Here is a 19,839-nt window from a genome sequence, read left to right as displayed (position 1 = left end):
ACGTTTTGCAAGTATACTTCAAAGTGAACTAGATGCTCCAAAAAATACTGAAACTAACTTGTTTGCTGTATTTGAACCAAAGTGTTGAATATCCAAGTTCTAATGCCTTTCTGTATTGTATGCCATTTTAAATTTAACTGCCAAGAAGTACAATGCTTACCAGTGAACAAAGGCATGATGCTTCACAGTAATTTCCTGAACAGGAAATGAAAGGCTACAGATAATGCTGAGCTGTGAATCCCTGACTTTCACTGCATAAGATTCAAGTTCTTATTAACTGATGAGAGATAGCACATTGACAATATTAAAACCAAAATCTATACCGATTCAGCTGTCCAGTTTGTTCACAACTGGTAAGAGAAGTTTAATCAGCTCCCAAATTATTGTAACAAGTTGATTTATCTATTAAAGCCTTTTTGTATTACTTATATTTGCTTAAGATGGCACAAATAACATTTGTAAAAGTAAACTGCTTCAGAAGAAAAGAAAGCTCCGCCATGTCCCACACATCAACCGCCTAGAGAGGAAAGGTGTGTTCCACTCCATAATATACTCCCACTGCCCTTCATTACTAACAAAATATATAATATCCATGGACTAACCATTAGTTCTCCCCTCTATCTCATGTTCTTATATCAACAACCAGACAACTAGATTTTTTTCTCTAAATATGATTTAATTAAAAACACTAAATCAGCTTTGACTTTTATTTTATATATGTACAATAGTTACCAAATAATGAATACACTTAATCAATTATGTTAAATTTCACATAACATCAAAGGACATCAGCATGGCATGGAATAAGCTCAATGCCTTTTGCAGATACAAAAAAAAAAAAAGCATTAATGTTAATTATGATTATTATTTTGGTTTGTGGTTTGTTGGTTGTTTTTTTTATAACCTGCTTATTAATTCTCCAAATTATGTTGCCATACAAAACAGTGTAAGTATTTAATTAATCAGTTAATATATTAGCAAATATGAACATTTGTAAAGTTTGCAAGAAATCAATTGCAAAATTACCTCAAGTGTAGAACTAAATGTATTCACGTGAAAGTTACCTGCAGTTAGAAAAATTTTGAAAAAGAGCCCAGGTTGGAGCTGTGCATTAATTTGGTCAAACTGATTCATATGAATGAACAGTCAAGTTTATTCCGATATTGAAAATATGACTATCCTTTTTATTATTCACAAACATTTGTGTATATAGTGTGTGTATGTGTGTAAATATATATAGGTATATATAAAGTGAAGATATGTTAATGTAAAAATATACTGTTCATCCGCTCCCAATTACACAAAATTCGGTATTTGGACATTAAACTGTGTAAGTATGAATGTCCATTTCAAATCTACATTCAACCAGCAACAAATACTTAGAAGTATTTTTGTAAACATTTGAGATAGGGAAAATCCATTTACAAAACAATCTTCCTTTAGCACATCAGCATCTCTTCAGCTCGAAAATTTTGTACAGCAGCTTCAGATGGCATATTGTGAATCTGCTCAAATCAAAGAGCTCACACTGTCTTTAGATCAATATGTGTGAAAGCTCAGCAAATGCAGAATTTTCAAATCCATTCTTAATCACCATCCATTTCCAGTTTTCCAGCAAAAACAAAATGCACTTGGCTACAAAAATATTAAGGAATGTTATTGAAAACAAAAGGCTATCTTGGTAGAAGAAACTACAAAAATAGTTAAGTTGAGTCATGTTGTAAAGCTTTAATGCAAGAGCATTACAGTACAGATTTTCTTTACAACCTTAAAGCTTAATCAACACCAAATTTAAATATCCATCTCTCAAGTGCTTGAAAAAATGTGCTCAGTAAAAGTCTTTCTTCAATGTAACCAACTGAAGTTATGCAGGTGTCAGGCTCTGCGTCTCAGACATCTGCTGAGTGCTGTCCTGTGTTCCATTGGCAGCAATTACAGGTGTTGAGATACTCTGATATAACGACGTTGGACAACTCAACTCAGCTCCACTTTCATCCTCTCCAGTATCTGAATCCGGTGTTACAGAACTGCTTTCTATCCCCAGAATCTCACTAACTGCTTGAGGCAATTCCTGGAAAGGAGGAGGCAGGAGAAAATATTAAAAATCACTGTAATAAAATGAAAAAAAGTTAATAACGACAAGGTCCCCCTCTGTCCGTCCTGCACCCCCAGTAACTAATCATTCATCTCAATTTAGCTGTACTGAAAGCTACTCTCTCAGCATTACTTGCATTACAGTTACCATCTTCTGTAGCTGCTTTTCAAAAAGACAGCAAAGGGAACAGGCTCAAGAATCAATTCCCACTTAACAGTATTATCTTCATTACAAAAATAAAAGTCTAATCAACTATTATAATTACACTTCATGTTATTGAAATTAGTTTTATCAGGCTACCCATTAGTTTCTGCCTAATAAGTCTGGTACGCCTAATAAGTCAGCAATGCACCTTCGAACTCGTTTTCTCGAGCACACTGAACATCAAATTTCTTGCAATGAGGTTATCTAGTGAGAGTTGAGAAATCACAACCAAAATGCACAATCCAGCTTTCCACCAGTGAACAGTATTAGTCTATAAAAATCAATCACTCTTGCTTACAGACTTTCAGAATATAGGTGCTGCATAGCTACAGAACATCATTTAGGCATTTAGTTATTTCACAAGTCATACATGAACACTTACAGCTAACTACATACTTTTACTGTCTATAAATATTCACAGTAGATATATTCAAAATATCTTTACCTTGCAATTCATCATCTGCATGGAAATTGCTTCTGCTTTGCAGAGTATATATTCCACATCAATTTTCATTGACAGTTCATTGATATGCTAAAAATTCATTCACAAAGGATAGTGAGATAAATGGTAAGTATGCTTTACTGCAAAATACACTGCATATAAGTATCACCTTATAAGCCTGCCCTTAAGCTATGAAATGCTAGACATTGTCTATTTGCTTTAAGAAATGGCTACTCAAAGATATAGTCTGCAACAGCTGGCTTTCACCAGTATCCAAGATCTGCAAGAGGAATCCACCAATAAACCATTTTGAAAGCATGGAGGATAGACAATCAGTTGACATTCAACCCCTCGGAAAATAGTGTGCATCTTTTCCTTCCCCGACATAAACCACAGTCATATTGCATTAACTGCAAAATGTTAATTAATATTTAACTTAATATTTGAAACACAGCCCCATACTAGCCACTAGTAAGACAATTAACGCTACCCCAGCCAAAACCAGCACAAAAATGCATAAGAATTCAGTACCTTTAATATGTCATTGAAGTCATAATGCTTGTCCATTATTTGCTGTTTTTCAGATTCTAAGATAGCACAACAAAGGAGAAGATGAAAATTTTGACAAGGCAATTCTGTCCACATGACCTGTTGAAATAAACAAAACACATCTGAAATGCTTATACTTCTGAGAAAAGCAGTTCTTAGAAAATAAATAAGTCCTCAAGCTGAGTTGCTTAACTAACAATAAACTGTTTTTGAAAGCAATTAAGCATTTGTATAATTACTTCGAATTTTTGTTTTGGCCCATTAGTGATAACTGCAAGTCTGAGTCATCAAATGCTTATCTGGTTCTTAAAGACTTCTGTGTCTACCACATTGTCCACTATAATGCTATTAAGCTGCTTGAGCTTGTGGTCCTGTGAATGTGTGTTCTGCCTCAGCTCATGTGAAACAGAAGTAATTAAAACTAAAAAATTATTAGTGTCTGCAAGTGTGAATTAGTAGAAGAGTGTCATGCTCAGCAATGCCTTAAAAAAGTTCCTATGTGTTATAAATAAGGTGATAAAGTTGTTCCCAATCCCCCCACTAGAAGAACCTAAAGATATGTACATGCAGGTATTTGGGGGTGGGTGGTTGTTACTTTCTGACTGCAGACACACTAACTTTTGGTCCTGTGAAAGGACACAATTAACCATTCTCGAGTTCACTGGGACTAAAATGTGCAACCTCAGTACTAATACCCTATTCTAGCAAATTCAGGAAAATTTTTTTTAAAAAGTATTTGAAGAGAATGTGTGTGGTGGGCAGAAAGCTGGAAAACAGTTTTGACAACAAAACCAGAAAGAAGCAAAAATCTGTTTGCACAAATCGCTCTGACAAACAGATGCAGGATTTAAGACAATGGATTTAGTCTCAAAAAAGGCAGATAAGAAAGCAGACTCATGAGGATTCAGTTTTACTTAATTAGTAAAAATCTTTTTCATCATTATTGATGGAGTACAGCCTTAAAGCTGAGCAAGAGCTTACTTCTTCTTGAACTATGTAGCCTGTAAACAGAACTGCATCAATATGAAAGATATCCAAACCAGGTTCACCCAAAATAAGGTGCAATTAATCTTGAATGTTTCAATTAAGATTCAGTTCCCTTGGTCCAGAATTAAATTTTCCATCTTTTTCAGACATCCAATATTCTCTTAAAGCATTCTCACTCCAGCAAAAAGACTGGAATGCAAATAGGCTGATTAACAATAACAGTTGAACAAAAATGCCTATAGTCTACCAACTTCAGCCTGTCTACACACTATTGTGTCGGGGTTTTTTAACTTCTACTTCATAAGGCAATATTGACAGGTGTACATTGATTTGGTTCAACATGAAATTGCTGCCAAAAAAAAATCCATACGTTTTTCTACCATTTTTGATAAACCTTTTGAAGTCTGGTGCAGAGCATGCACTTAAGTATATAAATACATAACAGCAGCATTACAGTGTGCTGAAAGAATGGAAGAAAAGCAGCATTTAAATTATAAATATAAAATAATATCAAAACATACCACTTCAGAGTGATAACTCTTTTCTTATTATTTCTTTCTGATAAAGCTGTACAAGTAAGGATGCATTTGTTCTAGAGCTACCTCAGCATCCATGAATATTTGTAATCAATACTAGCACGTATGTAAAGTAACTCACCACCAGGTCATTCTGGCTTTATACTATGTGAACAGTACTAGAATAACACTGGAGGTAAGTGTGAGCTAGCTGAGTCATTCTGTTACAGAATTTTTCTTTTGGGATTCTTCTTTTTCCACCCAGCCTTCCTGCACCATCTTGAGAATGAAGCAACCCCCCTGTGCAATCTAAAGATTTAAGAGCTGGCTTGGAATTACCAGGTGATATTGCCTGCCTCTCCAGTGTCAAGGAGGGACTGAACTGCTCTCAATCTTGGGACATCTAAGCAGCAGGTCAGTATGCTGTCTGTCTGGGCTGAGTTTGAGAGACAATGCTAAAATGTAAACCCACCCATGGACACAGCAGTTGAACCCACCTTCATATTTCTGTAAGAAGGCATTGCATGTAACATTGCAAATAACTGCAATCACGTAACATGTCGCAGCTTATCCACACAAGGTAGAATGCCACCTCTCTATCGCGTGCAACTCTGTCACAGAGCGCTGCTACAACCACCCACATTTCCTACCACAATCTGATTATGGCTCTTGCTCATCAAGTGGGAGAGCTTGGATTTAGCCTCTACTCCATCTGATGAGGACTGGTATCTCCCCTCTCCAGGGTGAATGTCTAATAACCAGTCTAGTGAAGAATCTTTTTCATTCATTTTTGAGATAAAACACTGGAAGTCATGAAGCCAGTGGGAACAGGGAAAAACTGTCCAATGTGGACATACGAGTCAGAGGACAGAAACGAAGGTCCACAAGAACACCCTGAAATTACCAGATTAGACACAAAAAGCCCCAGAAGTTCTGGAACCTCAGATGGTACCTCTCCTTCCCATTTCTACCCTTCACAAATGAGTACGTCACAGGACAATATCGCCTTTAAATGGATTCCCTCAATACACGTGCTGTTACAAAAGAGTACATGAGTTTTGCTCAGACTGAGATACCAAAAAAATACTGAGATACCTACTGATTACAATGCGAAAATGTCTCCTGTTCCTATAGCTTGCATATATCCCACTTACACATATCCCTGATACCCGTGAAGCTGCATGGCTACGCACAGGAAAAAAACCCACTGTAAGCCGGACTTCAACTGTGATAAAGGCGACACTAGCTTTTACATAAAAATATCAACATAATGTCTTAATTAGTTTGCTTTAAAAAGGAAAACAAGATATTCTCCTTCCCATTCTATATCTCCTAGCAAAGAAATTTAACACTTGTAGTAAACATGATGTGCAGGAAGGAACCTACAAGACTATCATATCAATAGGTTTCCATCATCTTCCTAAGAGAGGAAAAAAAACGCTTGAGAGAAAAATATAGTGTGTTTCTTTTCTCTATGCACACATATACACACAATAAAACAGAGGTGATAAAAACAAACCAGCCTAGGACTATAAACTGTAAATAAAAATACTGTTGTCATCAACTTAAAAAGAAAAATTACTGTTTAAAAAAATACTGAGAAGATAACATCATACTGGGGATAGAGTAAATTTCCCCACCGAATCATTATCCTTTACACCTTGGCATAAGAGAATTCTTTTGGTACATATTGGTTTCCTTATTTATGAATGTTATTCGTAAACTTTTCCACCATCTGGTTAAAATACCACCTCAATATTCTATGATAGTAAATTCCGCCAACTGATGATAAAAACCTAAAAAAATATTTACTTTAGACAGTTTTAAATACTGGTCCTCCTCTTTATGTGACTCCTTTTTCATTAGTGGAAAAAGTGAATAAAAGCATCAACATTATTTCTCATCCCACCGGAAACAACATTATTTTTCATTATATTACAAACTTTATGCATCTGAGCCCTGTTCTTTTCATTACCCTTCTGTTCCCCAACACGTGTGATGTTATGTCCTGGAAAATACTCCTTCCACTCATCTGAACATTTATTCTCTTGTTTGAGTTTTCAGTGGACGCAGTGCCCTTGCTAAATGCATCTTAGACAATAAACCTGTACTGCTGACAAGACTTCTCAATTTTCTTGGAACAAAGAATTAAAAAGTGTTCAACAAAAATATTAGTTCATCTTAATTATTCCATCCTATCCCAATATTGCCTAAATCAAAAAGGATCTCAGTAACCTGGATTTATTGGAACTTCAACATTTTCATGTTTTACACCATGTTTTTTGGCATCACAGGGCCTTATCATCAAGATTACCTAGATCTTCTGACATCATCCTCCTTATGGTTTTGGCTAACACAAACTACCCTGACAGTGCTTTACTCCACTTAATCTAATAAAGTCCTACCAATACCAAGGAATTAATCAAACACACATACACAAATGCTCTTTCTTCTAGCACGGACTGTTTTCCATTAACAGTGAACTGGTACTCTCCACTTACTACTTACACTTAAGAGTCTGATGTGAAGGATCCTGTCCAAACCTTTTTGAAAAAGTCAATTTATCCCCACCAGCTCCAATAAGTATTTTTTTATTAACTTCTCAAGTTGTTCTTTTGGCTAAAAAGTCATAAAATATGCTCATTTGTCCTCAGATCATTGCACTAAATATTTGAATTTTTTTTTAAAATCTAACAGAGTATTAAACACTTCACAGTGATCCACACTTTTTGTTCTAAAGTCAAAAAACTGTTGGAGTTTGTGTGATGAAACATCTCCTTACCTCCCAGAGTCGAAGAATATCTTGAAAGCTAAATTCCCTTTTGAATCTGATGAGAAGCCACCGGAAGCAAAAATAAAGGTAGCCTGAGTCTTGAGATTCTAGGAATAAGAGTGTTACATTTCATAAGCACCAAATTTGGTTAAGACAACAGGTGAAAAAAACAATAAACAAAAAACCCCTCCCACTTTACAGGTATACATTCATACCACTTATTTTAAAGATGGTAGCCCCTTTTCAAAATCAAAGATATTTGCTGGAGGATGGCATATTTTTAAAATTGACCCTGTTTTTCAATAGGCATGGAGCTATTAATTGTGCTATCAACGCACACAGAATGCAGTAAGCTGTTTCAGTTATTGTGCATTAATAATACACCTACCTAAATAACTGCAAAATCCACTGTCTAGCAAACGAAGCAAAGTACTCAGTTGAATTAGTTGTGTCTTCATACCCTGCATCTGTTCTTCAAAATTCTGATGCTGTATGGAATAAAATATTAGCACTGTCATTTTTATTAACTCTATGATAATTTTGAGATTTGCAGCTATTTTTAAATTTTAAAAAAGTTTTGTTATTGCAACAGTGATTCTCATCCTTTTGGTATTTAACATATGGATATTTAATACTTCTATCTAATGAAATGTCTGCCTTTTACTGAGAAGTTTAACTAAAGCAATGAACTCTATTTCTTTGCTAGCACTTTTGTATGTAATAAATGTTTAAATCAGTCCAAGCTCTGTACTTCCAAGCAGCATGACTGCACTCAAACCAAAAAGACAACTTGTTTTTTTTACAGTCACATTGTTTTGCCACATGCACATATAAGCTTCAGTTTGTGGAAAGTCTAAATTGCATCTAATAAATACCAAAAGGCAGGTATGACAGGGAACAATTATCCTGAACAAAATCCTGCTTAAGACTCCCGATAAATACAACTTTGTCTGTGATGGCTCTGAGTTACCTCAGAATTCTTAAGGAGACAAGTTTGTATTGCACAGCAATAGTATTGCAAACCCACTGCAATCTGTAACAATCAGAAAAAGTATGTTCACTCCAAACATAAAAATGACTGCTTTAAAAGAATTCAAAAAACCCAATGCAATTTATAAATTACAATTAACTCCAAATGCTATCTGTAGCTTATGTGTTTATGTGGACTAAAAAAGCCTTATTTTACCATTTGATCCATATATGATACGAAGCACCAAAAGGCATCTACTTCATTCTCCATAACATACAAGACAGGTGACAGCAAGTCGCTCATCCCCTGCACATAACCTTGACGGAGAAAAAGGAGGAGGAAAAAGCAGATAGGAATTTAAAATCAGCAGTTAAATAGTAATTTTTCAAGTGTGATGAATGACTGCTAAGCATTCCAAGTTTTTACAGATACTGTAATTCTACAATTCAACACTGATTTTGTAATCCAGAAGATCTAATAACATTTATTAGCCATTTCTGCCAATCTAAAAAGAACGTGAAGTAAACACATTGTTCTAGTAGTAGTTAAAATATGTACAAACTGAGCTGACATCACAATAGCTTTTTAGCAAACAAGTTCCCATTTAGAGCTCAGGAACATATACTGATATTTTTAAGAAGATTAAATATATACCTTTCACCATCACAAATACAAACTTGTAAATAGTTTCCTTTCTGTCTGTAATTGGTTGCCTTCTTCAAGACATTTAAAACTTTCTACTGTCTTCCCACTCCTCCACCCACTCCCAACTGAAGATTTTCATCTCAAATTAATTTAAAGAGATGTTGAGTTTCAATTCCAGGAATACATAATGCAACAGCTTTTATGAAGAAAATTTCACACTTTACACCTTTTTTTTTTTTGGCACTGAATATGCTTTAAGGATTCCTTTATTTAGGGAAGTAGGGACTGTTCTGCTTGGATGGTACTTTACACCCAAGCCTAAGACCATTTGTGTAACCAAGTACACAACAACAAAGAATACTACATATCAAAGCAAGGAAGGGAATTAATAGCACAGTATTGCTTGCAAGAAGCACAAAATATATAGACCTGATTCAAGGATGTGCTTTTTCATTTCTATGCCTAGAAGTGGTCAATCGAGTTCATACCCCCTAAAAAGCACTTGCATGCCTTATAAGAAAAAGCTTCCACTTAACAGGAGAAGGAAATGCCCAATAAAGCATATAATTTTTGCAAACACCTGTAACATTTTAGTTGTATATAAAAATTCACGATTTTATAGCTTTTTAGTGCCTCTTCCAGCTTTCTTGTTTTGAATTAACAGTCCAATTAAGACCAGGAGAAGACCATGATTTTTACAGATAATTTTTCCCCTTCTTCATGACTCTTCCAATTACCTTATCACTGATGCTAGTGTCAGCTTATCTACTGCCTTACTGCTGACCTCCCTAAGTAAGAGAAGACAATTAATGTGTATGCCTATCATCAGTGGTTGGTTCAACGTGACATTTCTCAGTTGGCTGACTCCATTTCTTAATGAAGTAATGGTAACTGAATAACTGAAAAGAGGATTAGAGTTAATGACTGAAAATATGGAGCAGGTGTGAGAAGAACAAGTGTGAGAATAGAACAAGTAACAGCAAAAAGATAAATAACTGAAAGGTCAAAATTTCAAAAAGTTTTTATTCCCCACACATTTAATACTATGGCCAACTAAAAATAAATTCAGAGAAAATTCTGTTCAAGACAGTTGAAAAGTCTCTTACATAATAAAAACAATTTAATTAATGCAGACTTAAGGAATTTATTCAGAAAAATACTGTATCAAAAGCTGTTCTGTCCCCTTCCCTATCTGGCACAGTTTGTGGCATTATATAGATCTCTCTACATCTGCATCAGCACTTGAGTAGCTTAGAAGCCTTGGACAGTTACTATGTCAAATTTACTATATTTCCATTATTATTATTCTTGCTTGCTCATAAAACAAAATACCCACATTTAAGCTGTTTTTAATAGAGTGGGTGGTGAATCTGCTTTAATTTCACTTAAAATGTCACTGTGCATTAATGCAGGTTGAAATCTGGAAAGATGTGGAACAGAGATACATGTTTAAACCATCTCAATCAGTTTTGGTTTTCTCCTTTTTCCAACCAAAGATCAAGACACTCTAAAGACTTTCAGAAAGGACAAAAGCTAACAAGCTCTGCAGCATGTTTACTAGCAGTTAAAGATTTATTCCTACTTTCTGTCTTCAAAATCTGGCACAAAGTGGGCTTTTTGAACACCAAAAGTTTTCTGAGACAGAATACCAAAAAAACCTCCCAAGTATACAACAGCAAAATGTCATGCCATGAGTGGAGGGGGAACCAGCTAGAAGTATGTTTTCCCTCCCTCCCAAGACAGTTAACAAAAAGCAAGATTTAGGTATCACATTAACACTATGATTAAAGCAAGATGTTATATGCTCTTCCCTCTGCAACAGATGCAGGTACTAAAGCGTAATTTTTGACAGATTGCTAAGTGCAATCCTCAAGAACCAGCTTTTAAAATATTCACAATGACACCATGTTTGCAAACAGCTGGTTCAGCATGCTGAGCTTTAATTACAGCAGTGGCAGCTTGTTTATAATTTTTACTGATATATCAGTCTTAAAAATGAGTATAACACTCAAGCTCCAAAGACCCAGACCCATTTAAAACTCTGAAAAAAGAAATAAGGAAAAAAACCAAGCAAAACCAACAAAACCAACAAAAAACCCCCCACAACAGTAGGTCTATGGCAAAGACAAACTGCCACTTAATTTCCAATCCCATCTCAGCTGATGAATTCAGATATCTGCAATAAGCATCAAATGGAAGAGAGGAAGAAAAGCTGAACAAAGTTATCTACATTATTAAATACAACTCTTGCCATTTACAAAAAACACTGTAATCAATACAAGTCCAATTTTATTAAGAGGACTTAACATAAGCAAAGTTGCCCATCAGAAATCAAAAAGGTTTTTACATTCAGATGGACACAACTTACCTAAGTCAAAGTCATACATGCAATAGGTCATCAAAATATCGTGAAGTAAAATCAGTCCTGGATTATCTTCACCTTCATAGAATTTATTTGTTCGATCTGTCCTGTTGACATCTTTTTCTAAGAAAACAGTCCAGATTTAAAAACATTTTCAAAACCAGTTCTACAAAGCCAGTACCAAATGAATTCAGAATGTTTAAGCTGCTGATTTCTTCCTTCAAGTGTTGCAAAGCTTTGAAGTGTTTGAGACAACTGCATAATTGAATATCACTGCAAAATTAATAATATTTTAAAAGAAAGAAAATCCTTCCTATCTGCAATAAAAGGATTTGCTTATAAACATATTTTAAAGCTTTCTGCCTTTATTTTTGTTAATACATTTTATGGCAAAATTCCTGATTATAATTCAGCAAAAATCTTTTACATTTATGAGGATTAAGAAAAATTTGATGTGAGCTAGCTATACAATGCCAATTATGAATACTTAATGCAATGCAGCATAAGCCATAGCTGGAAAACTACCATATGATCAGCTCAAAGACACTGTGATAGTTCATGACAGCATGTTAACAAATCCTGTTTAACAAGTTCCTATAACTCACAGTGAGATGAAACTGCTCTTTCATCAGGCAGTTTTGATGCCTCAAACATACCAAGCACACAGCATACTCTTTAATAATCTGAAATTCAAAACTGATGTCATGAAATCAGCAAAATTTTGAATGCACTTTGATAAAAGGAGTATTTTGTAGTTTTGGATCTATTTTACAATATAAGCCTAATATTATCACCTACATTTCAAATACTTAAAAAGCAAAAAAATTGCTTCAACAGAAACAAGCAACTGGCCTTTTTTCAACTCTGAATATTATTTTTTTCTGTTATAACTCTCTAAAAATGTAGTTTACTAACCTACCAAGACTCTGACCCTTTCCGTTTGCCTGTTGCATAACTGCCTGAAATAAATGTAGTCTATATCTCAGAATAACACAAAAATCTTGTCCTGCCTCCTGAAGTAACTATTTAGTAATCCTAAACATTGGTGCCCAGATCTCACTACCAAAGAGAACTGAGGATACAAACTGCTATTAGTCAGCATAATTTCATGAAATTTTTTAAAGTAGATATAAAACCCTGCAAGTCAGAATGCACACACACAAATCCCTGTAAGAAATTATAAAATATGGACAGACACATTTTCACTGTCTTATTGGATGTCATTATTTTAACAACATTTCTGGTAAAAACAAATAATGACATAACAGAAAATGAAGAGCCTTTTGTTATCAAGTAAAGGAAGTTTAAAAATCCAGCCATTTCGTAACACTAATGTGTAAAGCTCTGAATTACTCTAGTTAAAAAAGATTTAGTATTAAGTATGTAACAAAGTTTGGACACCTCTGGAAAGAGAAACATGTTAGGTTTTAGTGTTTCTACATACAGGTTCCTCAAAAGGGTACATTTTTTCAACTTCATATTAAACTGTAGAAGTGTGTGAATTTGTCCAGTTAGGTATATTTGGAAATCTAAATTTACCTATAAGACTTCGGTAATCTCTTAATCTTGAATTTCTCTTTTCCTGTTCCTCACTGACAGATTTCCACTGCAGTTTCATCCTGAAATATTCATCCCTGAAGAAGAAAGATAATTTTGAAACCAAAACATTCTCAATTATTACATTTCTTTGATTTTTTTTAATTTAAGCATTCATTCCATTTGTTCTTTCACATAAATGGAATAACATCACCCTGGTTATATAATATTTTTACTTTAATATGACAATAATTCTTAAGAAAGAGTCACATGCTTCTTGCAGTCAACAATTTTAGCAGCTTCTTTCAACATTCCAAAAAGCTTTTTATCTTAAGAAAAGATGCAGCTTTTAATTTATTTTGTAACAAAAAAAACACTGTACTTACGTTTTCCTTTTCTGCAGATTTGCTCTCTCTTCTTTAGAGCTATTCCAAGGAAAATACCCCAAGAGAAATTTCCATGCCTCCTTTCTTAAAGTATGGCAGAGACCCTAGGGAAAAATGGATTTGAAATATCAACAGAAGACTATTTTCATACTGTGAGGAAAAGTTCCTAAAGCTATACAACACTTCTCAAAGTAACAACTTCATAGAATTTTTATATGTTGGTTTCTTCTTACAGTGTAGCCAAATCTCATGTGCTAACTAGGTATCACATCTGGAGAAAATGGACAGAAGAGAGTATGATTAAGCAAAAACTGTAGAAGCACTGGATTCATACTCAGATAAGAAAGCAACCTTGGAAAATAATTTTCTCCCTATGTTTTTGCTTCGCTGATAGGAATAAAAAACTTACAGGCAGCACAGACTTTAAAAAGAAAAAAAAAGTACCTTTAAAATGTGTATATTTAAGTATCACATTGCTTAACTGCCAAATTTCTGGTCTTGCCACAAACTGATCATGAGGACTAGGTTTCCATATATTTATTTTTTTAAATAAATATTTTCACCTAACAAGACATGGCCAACCTTCAGACCAATCTTCCATTTAAAGCTACCCCAGTGTCCACTCAAGAACAGTGTTTGTCAGGAATCTCTCCAAGTAATGCTCAACATTTGTAGATGACAGAGCTGTAGATGTACTGACTAATCACAGCCCGCTCTCATCAAAGGAGTTTCTTTCAACTCCTGTAGTACAGTCGTAAGAATGAGGTACTTTTGCTATGAGAGGCCCCAGTTTACCACACCAAGGTCGGCTTGATTCCTCACTATATTTCTTCATTTACCAATAGCATCATCCAATACAAAACTAAGTAGAAACTAGAACTTTTCCAGTAACAGGCCAACAGTTTAAGAGATGCATTTTAACTTCTTTCATTTTTTTTGTCTTTAGTCAGGATGTGCACTTAATGTACTGGAAGCTACTGTGATCTTAAGTCACAAATAAAATAGAGCACTCACTCCTCTGGCAAGGGCAGAGATAATGGGAAAATGGGCTACAGGAAGAACAGATTTGTAGTAATTCTCATGATTGTGGAAGGGCCTTAACTGGGTACCTCAGGCACATGAATATTAAGAAACAGTCACAGAAACCAAAAAGGGCCTCCTTTTCACTCTACCCCCTTTACAGTACATTACTTAATATATATAGGTCTTTTAAAAACCTGTAATACCAACACTATCATTCTCTACTTCTGCTCAAACAGACTGCATGCTTGCAAATGCACATCAACACACACACAATGAATGCACTAAGGCAGCTGGATTCTCACCAAAAAATAGAAATATTAAAGTAACATTAGGTAGAAAAGCCACAGGACATAACTACAGTTTTCAACATTTCCATCACTGAGACTAAATTCACAGTCATATTGCAAAACCCTCAGTTCAATTAAAAATATCAGCAAAAGTGTTTAGGACTGCTCTAATAAGGGTCAAATCCAGGCACACTCCTGGGCAAAAAGAGAAGTTTTTGCTGGAGACTGAAAAAAAAAAAAAAAAATTTTAAAGAAAAGAATAAACCCAATATCCTAGCACTAAAGCACTGGTCTTTTCCGGAAAGCCACTTTGCTTTCTTTTCTTTATCACTTAAGCCTCTGTGTTTTCAACTCATTCACTTCAGCTAGCCACCACAAGATCCCTCTCCTCGTAGAGCATTTTGTATGTCTGCAAGACTGCTGAGGTACAGGTTAGCATGAAATCATGCTTTATGAAGTCTCTAACAAGACTGACTGGGTCATGCTCAAAGTCCTGCATAAAGCATTACAAGTATAATGAAAACAGCATAACCATGGTTTGGGAAGGAAAGTAAAAGGAGCCAGAACCATAACATAGGTCTTTCTGAAATTCAGAAAAACAAGTTACCCCTTTGAATATTGATCGCTTTATGTAGTCCACATCTAAAATTCTTCCTTCAGAATCCATATTCTTAGCCCACTCTTCAGCTGACACAGGCTCTCTTCTACTAACTTCAGGCTGTTTTCCTAGATCGATCTGAAACACAAACAAACACATTATATTAATCCCAACAAGGTGCTTCAGTAGTTACAAACAACTGCACAAAACTGCCCAAATAGCACTAAGCTTGTCAATTTCTTATATTCAGTGCAACAACATTTTCACATGCACATACCTCAGCAGCAACTCTAAGGATCTAAGGCTGTGTCCACATGAGCAGGAGTGTGGACCAACACAAACAGATCTTTAGAGTAAGATACTCTGTACTGAAGACCTGGCTATACATGTTAATATTTCAGATTTTGGAGGATGTATGTGTGTTTTAAATAACCTTCTATCCCCAAAAACCTCTGAGTTAGCTTCTCATAAACTAAAAGCCTCTATGCAACTGGAAATGTATTAGGTATGTGCAACTCAGCAAACAAGGACAATAGAGAACTTCACTTCAAAAACACATTCCTGATACACACTAGTGCATCTTGAGAGAACTGAAAAACAACTTGTGCTCAGAGATGCTATCCCCACGCAGACCGCAGAGCGTGACTGAGAGATCCATTTCAGTACACTTAAAGGCCTCGTGAGAAACCGCAAGACTGTCTGTACTTTCAGAACTTCTAACACCCGTCCAAAGTTTCAGTTTGTGGTTAGTCTCTCTCAGATCCCAAATTGCATGTTTAAGCACAGCAGAATTCAGCAGACAGTAATTCCTTACTTCCTACAAATATTTTTATGACAGCAAGCCCCAAATGAATTTGTGTTTCAACTCTTTCTTCATAAGTCCAAGGCATTTGTCAGATTAAGATATATAGGTCAGTGTTATTTTCCATATGTAACATTCCTTATACTTTTTCTCATGGATAAATTAACTGATTAAGTGCTAGGCAGCAACTTCCTAGAATTACCTAGTTCAAACAGCTACTGCTAAGATATTAACACTACCTTGAACTCAAGAAAAAAAAAGCATAAAACAGATAATGCTTTGAAAATATGTAAGCCACTTAAATAGTAATCACAAGCACTTAAAAATAAACCTTTTTCACCTATCTGTAAAAGACACCAACAGGAGACATCAATTAAATACTTTGTTTTAATCTTAGTCCTCTTAAACTGAAATGTTAAAAGTGATTAGACAAAAATGTTAGTTATTAATCTGCTTTTCCCAATCTTATTTAACCTAGCTCTGACATCAGAGTAAATATAAAACATAAAATCAGACACTTTTTAAGGGAGTGACTCTAAGATAACTATAGTCACCATTTCCTTAGTTACAAATCTTTCAAAGCAAAACTTGGACTTGCATGAATAAAAATGACGTATTCAGAAGTAACTGATGATGATCCTAACTCTTGTGAATAAATGGCAACGCAGCATGTACCACAATTGCATAAACAGTATAACTCACCATGCTTCAAGTCCTACCATTCCTTTAAAGGAGTGCATAAAAACAATCAATGCCTCTGTATCATGCATTTATACACTCACTCGGGTAATGACTTCAAATCCTGGTTCTTCCTGCTGATTTATCTTCAGCCCTGGAATAGTATCATGGATAAGGTCTGCCATCTCTGATGGTGGTCGCCTTTGATTTGATGGGTCACTTAAGCGGAAACTGTCAAAAATATAGTTTGTGACTTTGGAAAATCTTCCCATTGTTACGGTGTATGGATCTCTCTTCAATTTCTGTGTTATAACAAAAAAAAAAAAAAACAAGCAAAACACAAAAAGCCTCAGACTATTTGTAATTCTTGCACTCAAAGCAAAGCATCAGGGAAAGTCCCATAGGTCTCAAAGTTACTGAAGTTTCATGTATCAGTAGTAACACAGAGCAGTCATCACATGATTAAAAAAATATATCTTAAGTATGAAGATTGGATACCAGTGTTCTTGGTAAGCCTGAGCTATGTATAGGACTGGATCAGAATTCCTGTTTACTTTCCAGTGATTAATGGCACAAAACATCATCCTGACACCCAGTCTCTCTACCTTCATAGAAAAAACACTTTGAGCCATCATGTACTCTGCTAGGAATCTCACATAAAATTTGCTTTGACAACTAAATCCAGAAAGTAATGTAATTCACTCATGAAGATTTTCTTTAACTAAATAGGTCACTGGGTCAAAACTCCGGCCTCATTGAAGTCACTGAAAGTTTTGCTGCTGACTTTCAGAAGTCAATAGACACCACCAAATGATAAGCAAATGATTGCCTAAAAAGCCTTTTTTTAGGCAATATTGTCCTCTTTGCTGAGGAAGAAAGAAAACTTAAAAAATTATAATTAATATGTTTTGGTAACAACTAAAATTTTTCCTTTTTCCTCTAAAATTTTCTCTACCCAAGTGTATAGAATCACAGAGAACATGAATAGGTTTGAAATAGTGCCAGAGGGAAATAAGAAGTTATTAGATCATAGAAAACAACTTATAATTAAGTGTACTTTCTATAGTAGGCATTTGGTTTAGGATACAGTCAATGCTTCTACAATGGCATTATTATTGGCAATAATTAATAATAATGCCATAAAAGGCATTGTTACTTCAATAATGGCATTAAATCATTATTCAGGGAATATTTCTGTGACATGGTAGGGTGGATTTTTTTAATGCATCTTCAGAATAAAAAATTGCAAGATAATACATACTTGTAATAAACCATACGATGGTTCATCAAGGAGATTTTCAAAAGACTGAGACAGTGACTTCTGAGTCTTCACAAGAAGAACCTGTTCATGGTCTGGAGATCTGCAATAAAATTAAAAAACGTTGTCTGGGCACCACCTTTATTTTCTGAATATATTTTTAGAACATTTACTGGTTTTTGAAGTCACATTTCAGGCTTTGTGCAAAAAAAAAAAAAAAAAAAAGGCAGATTTCATGCAAGATCACTCTTAGTCCTTAGCACAGGCTAACAAGTTAATGCTACACAGAATAGGACTTCAATTTTTCAAAAGATTAGTCTTTGCCATATTCTTTATGAATTGTACTTTTTTGTTCTTTTAAAAGCTTTTGAGAAATTACTCTGGAAGATAACTCCATTTACCTGTAAGTGACAGAAGTTTTCTTCAATGATAGTTTTCTATTTTTGACAATGGACAAAAAGAAGATGTGACACAGGAAATATAGTGAGATACAGTCAGCCTCAACACAATATATGCTGAAACTCCTTTAACGTAACAGAGGAAGTGAAAAGAGCCTATATCATCCTATACAGTTAAGGAATTCTTTCTACTAGTTAGTCAATCTTACATTAAGGAATTACATTACATCAAGGAATACAAACTGCTTTTCAATGTATGGAAACACATCTATGCCTTTCCAAACAAAAGTATTACAACAGATACTGTCAGAATAATTCTAAGATTCATACCGATAGGAGCTTAAAAAACACCAGAGCCATTGTATTGTGAAACAGAACCATCTCAGTACAAATGTATTTCTGTGTAGATTCCAAAAGCTAAAGGAACACAAACCAGATTTGGCCTAACACTGTATTTGCTCACTCTCGTTCAATACAACATTTACTTCTCGACAGGCTTGCACAGGCAGATGAAAACAATAACAAAGACAGTGGAACCATGCTGCTCCTAGTATTTAATCTGTTCTTTTGTTCTCACACCCTCTCCCAGTGCAATATCCTATTTTGTCTCCTTCTTCAGCACAGGCATCCCATCACTTCCTCAACCAGCTCCTCAATCACAAATTTACTGCTCAATAGGTGACAGAAGACAGAACAGCTCAGAAAGCAGGCTGACATTCAAGCCTTGGAGTTTGAAGTCAGCCAGGAGAAAGCCAAGCACTTTGCCATCTGACTCTAATCCATCACACAGACTTACATTTATAAAATACCTCTCTACTGCTCTCTCCCAAAGTTTAAATCCACTACTTCTAGTCTTTGAAAGAAAAATTACTTTTCTTTTTATTAGCACCTGCATCATCTACCATGTTATTAAAGTCAAAGATAAGAACTTTAATAAGCCTTATCTCTCTCCTGTTCCAACAGGACAGGACACTGTTAACACTGACGGATATGAAACGCAATAAGAGATCTCATTTTGAGACAGTCAGACATCACAGTCATAGTTCTGAGGCAGCAACGGTTAATGAAGCTGAACTGGCTTTTGCTAAAAAGCAGCACAGGGGCAAGGACAAGTCATGTATTATGTTTGCCTTAACTAAAAGAACAAAAACTTTATACCATATCTCCTTTTTAATTAAACGCTCTTTCTGGACAGTCAGGTGGGCATCAACAGCTACTTCAGTAATGTTCAAAAATCTGTGAGCTAGACACTTTCTTAAACTTACTCATAATCCTGTGAGTTAGAAAATGTCACCCATATACATAGTGTTTTCTCAATATTAGACCAGTGC

The 19,839-nt window shown here is 35.0% G+C and overlaps 1 protein-coding gene across 2 annotated transcripts in view; it reads right to left on the bottom strand.

The window, feature by feature from the left end:
- Nucleotides 1–656: 656 nt before the first annotated feature.
- The window catches only part of TBC1D15 (TBC1 domain family member 15), a 36,828-nt gene continuing 17,645 nt past the window's right edge, over nt 657–19,839 (bottom strand). For both annotated transcript variants that reach the window (XM_032688604.1, XM_032688603.1), the window contains exons 6-17: nt 18,114–18,213; nt 16,957–17,154; nt 15,382–15,510; nt 13,465–13,568; nt 13,082–13,176; nt 11,549–11,665; nt 8,752–8,852; nt 7,954–8,053; nt 7,575–7,672; nt 3,273–3,389; nt 2,745–2,831; nt 657–2,071 (exon numbers count right to left, since the gene is read on the bottom strand). In XM_032688604.1, coding sequence (XP_032544495.1) covers nt 1,865–2,071; nt 2,745–2,831; nt 3,273–3,389; nt 7,575–7,672; nt 7,954–8,053; nt 8,752–8,852; nt 11,549–11,665; nt 13,082–13,176; nt 13,465–13,568; nt 15,382–15,510; nt 16,957–17,154; nt 18,114–18,213 — 1,453 coding nt within the window. In that variant the 3' untranslated portion in view covers nt 657–1,864. The remainder of the gene's footprint in view (nt 2,072–2,744; nt 2,832–3,272; nt 3,390–7,574; nt 7,673–7,953; nt 8,054–8,751; nt 8,853–11,548; nt 11,666–13,081; nt 13,177–13,464; nt 13,569–15,381; nt 15,511–16,956; nt 17,155–18,113; nt 18,214–19,839) is intronic.

This window comes from Chiroxiphia lanceolata, chromosome 5, assembly GCF_009829145.1.
Source record: "Chiroxiphia lanceolata isolate bChiLan1 chromosome 5, bChiLan1.pri, whole genome shotgun sequence".
In the NCBI taxonomy this organism is placed as follows: domain Eukaryota; kingdom Metazoa; phylum Chordata; class Aves; order Passeriformes; family Pipridae; genus Chiroxiphia; species Chiroxiphia lanceolata.
This window is presented reverse-complemented; position numbering and strand designations above follow the sequence as displayed.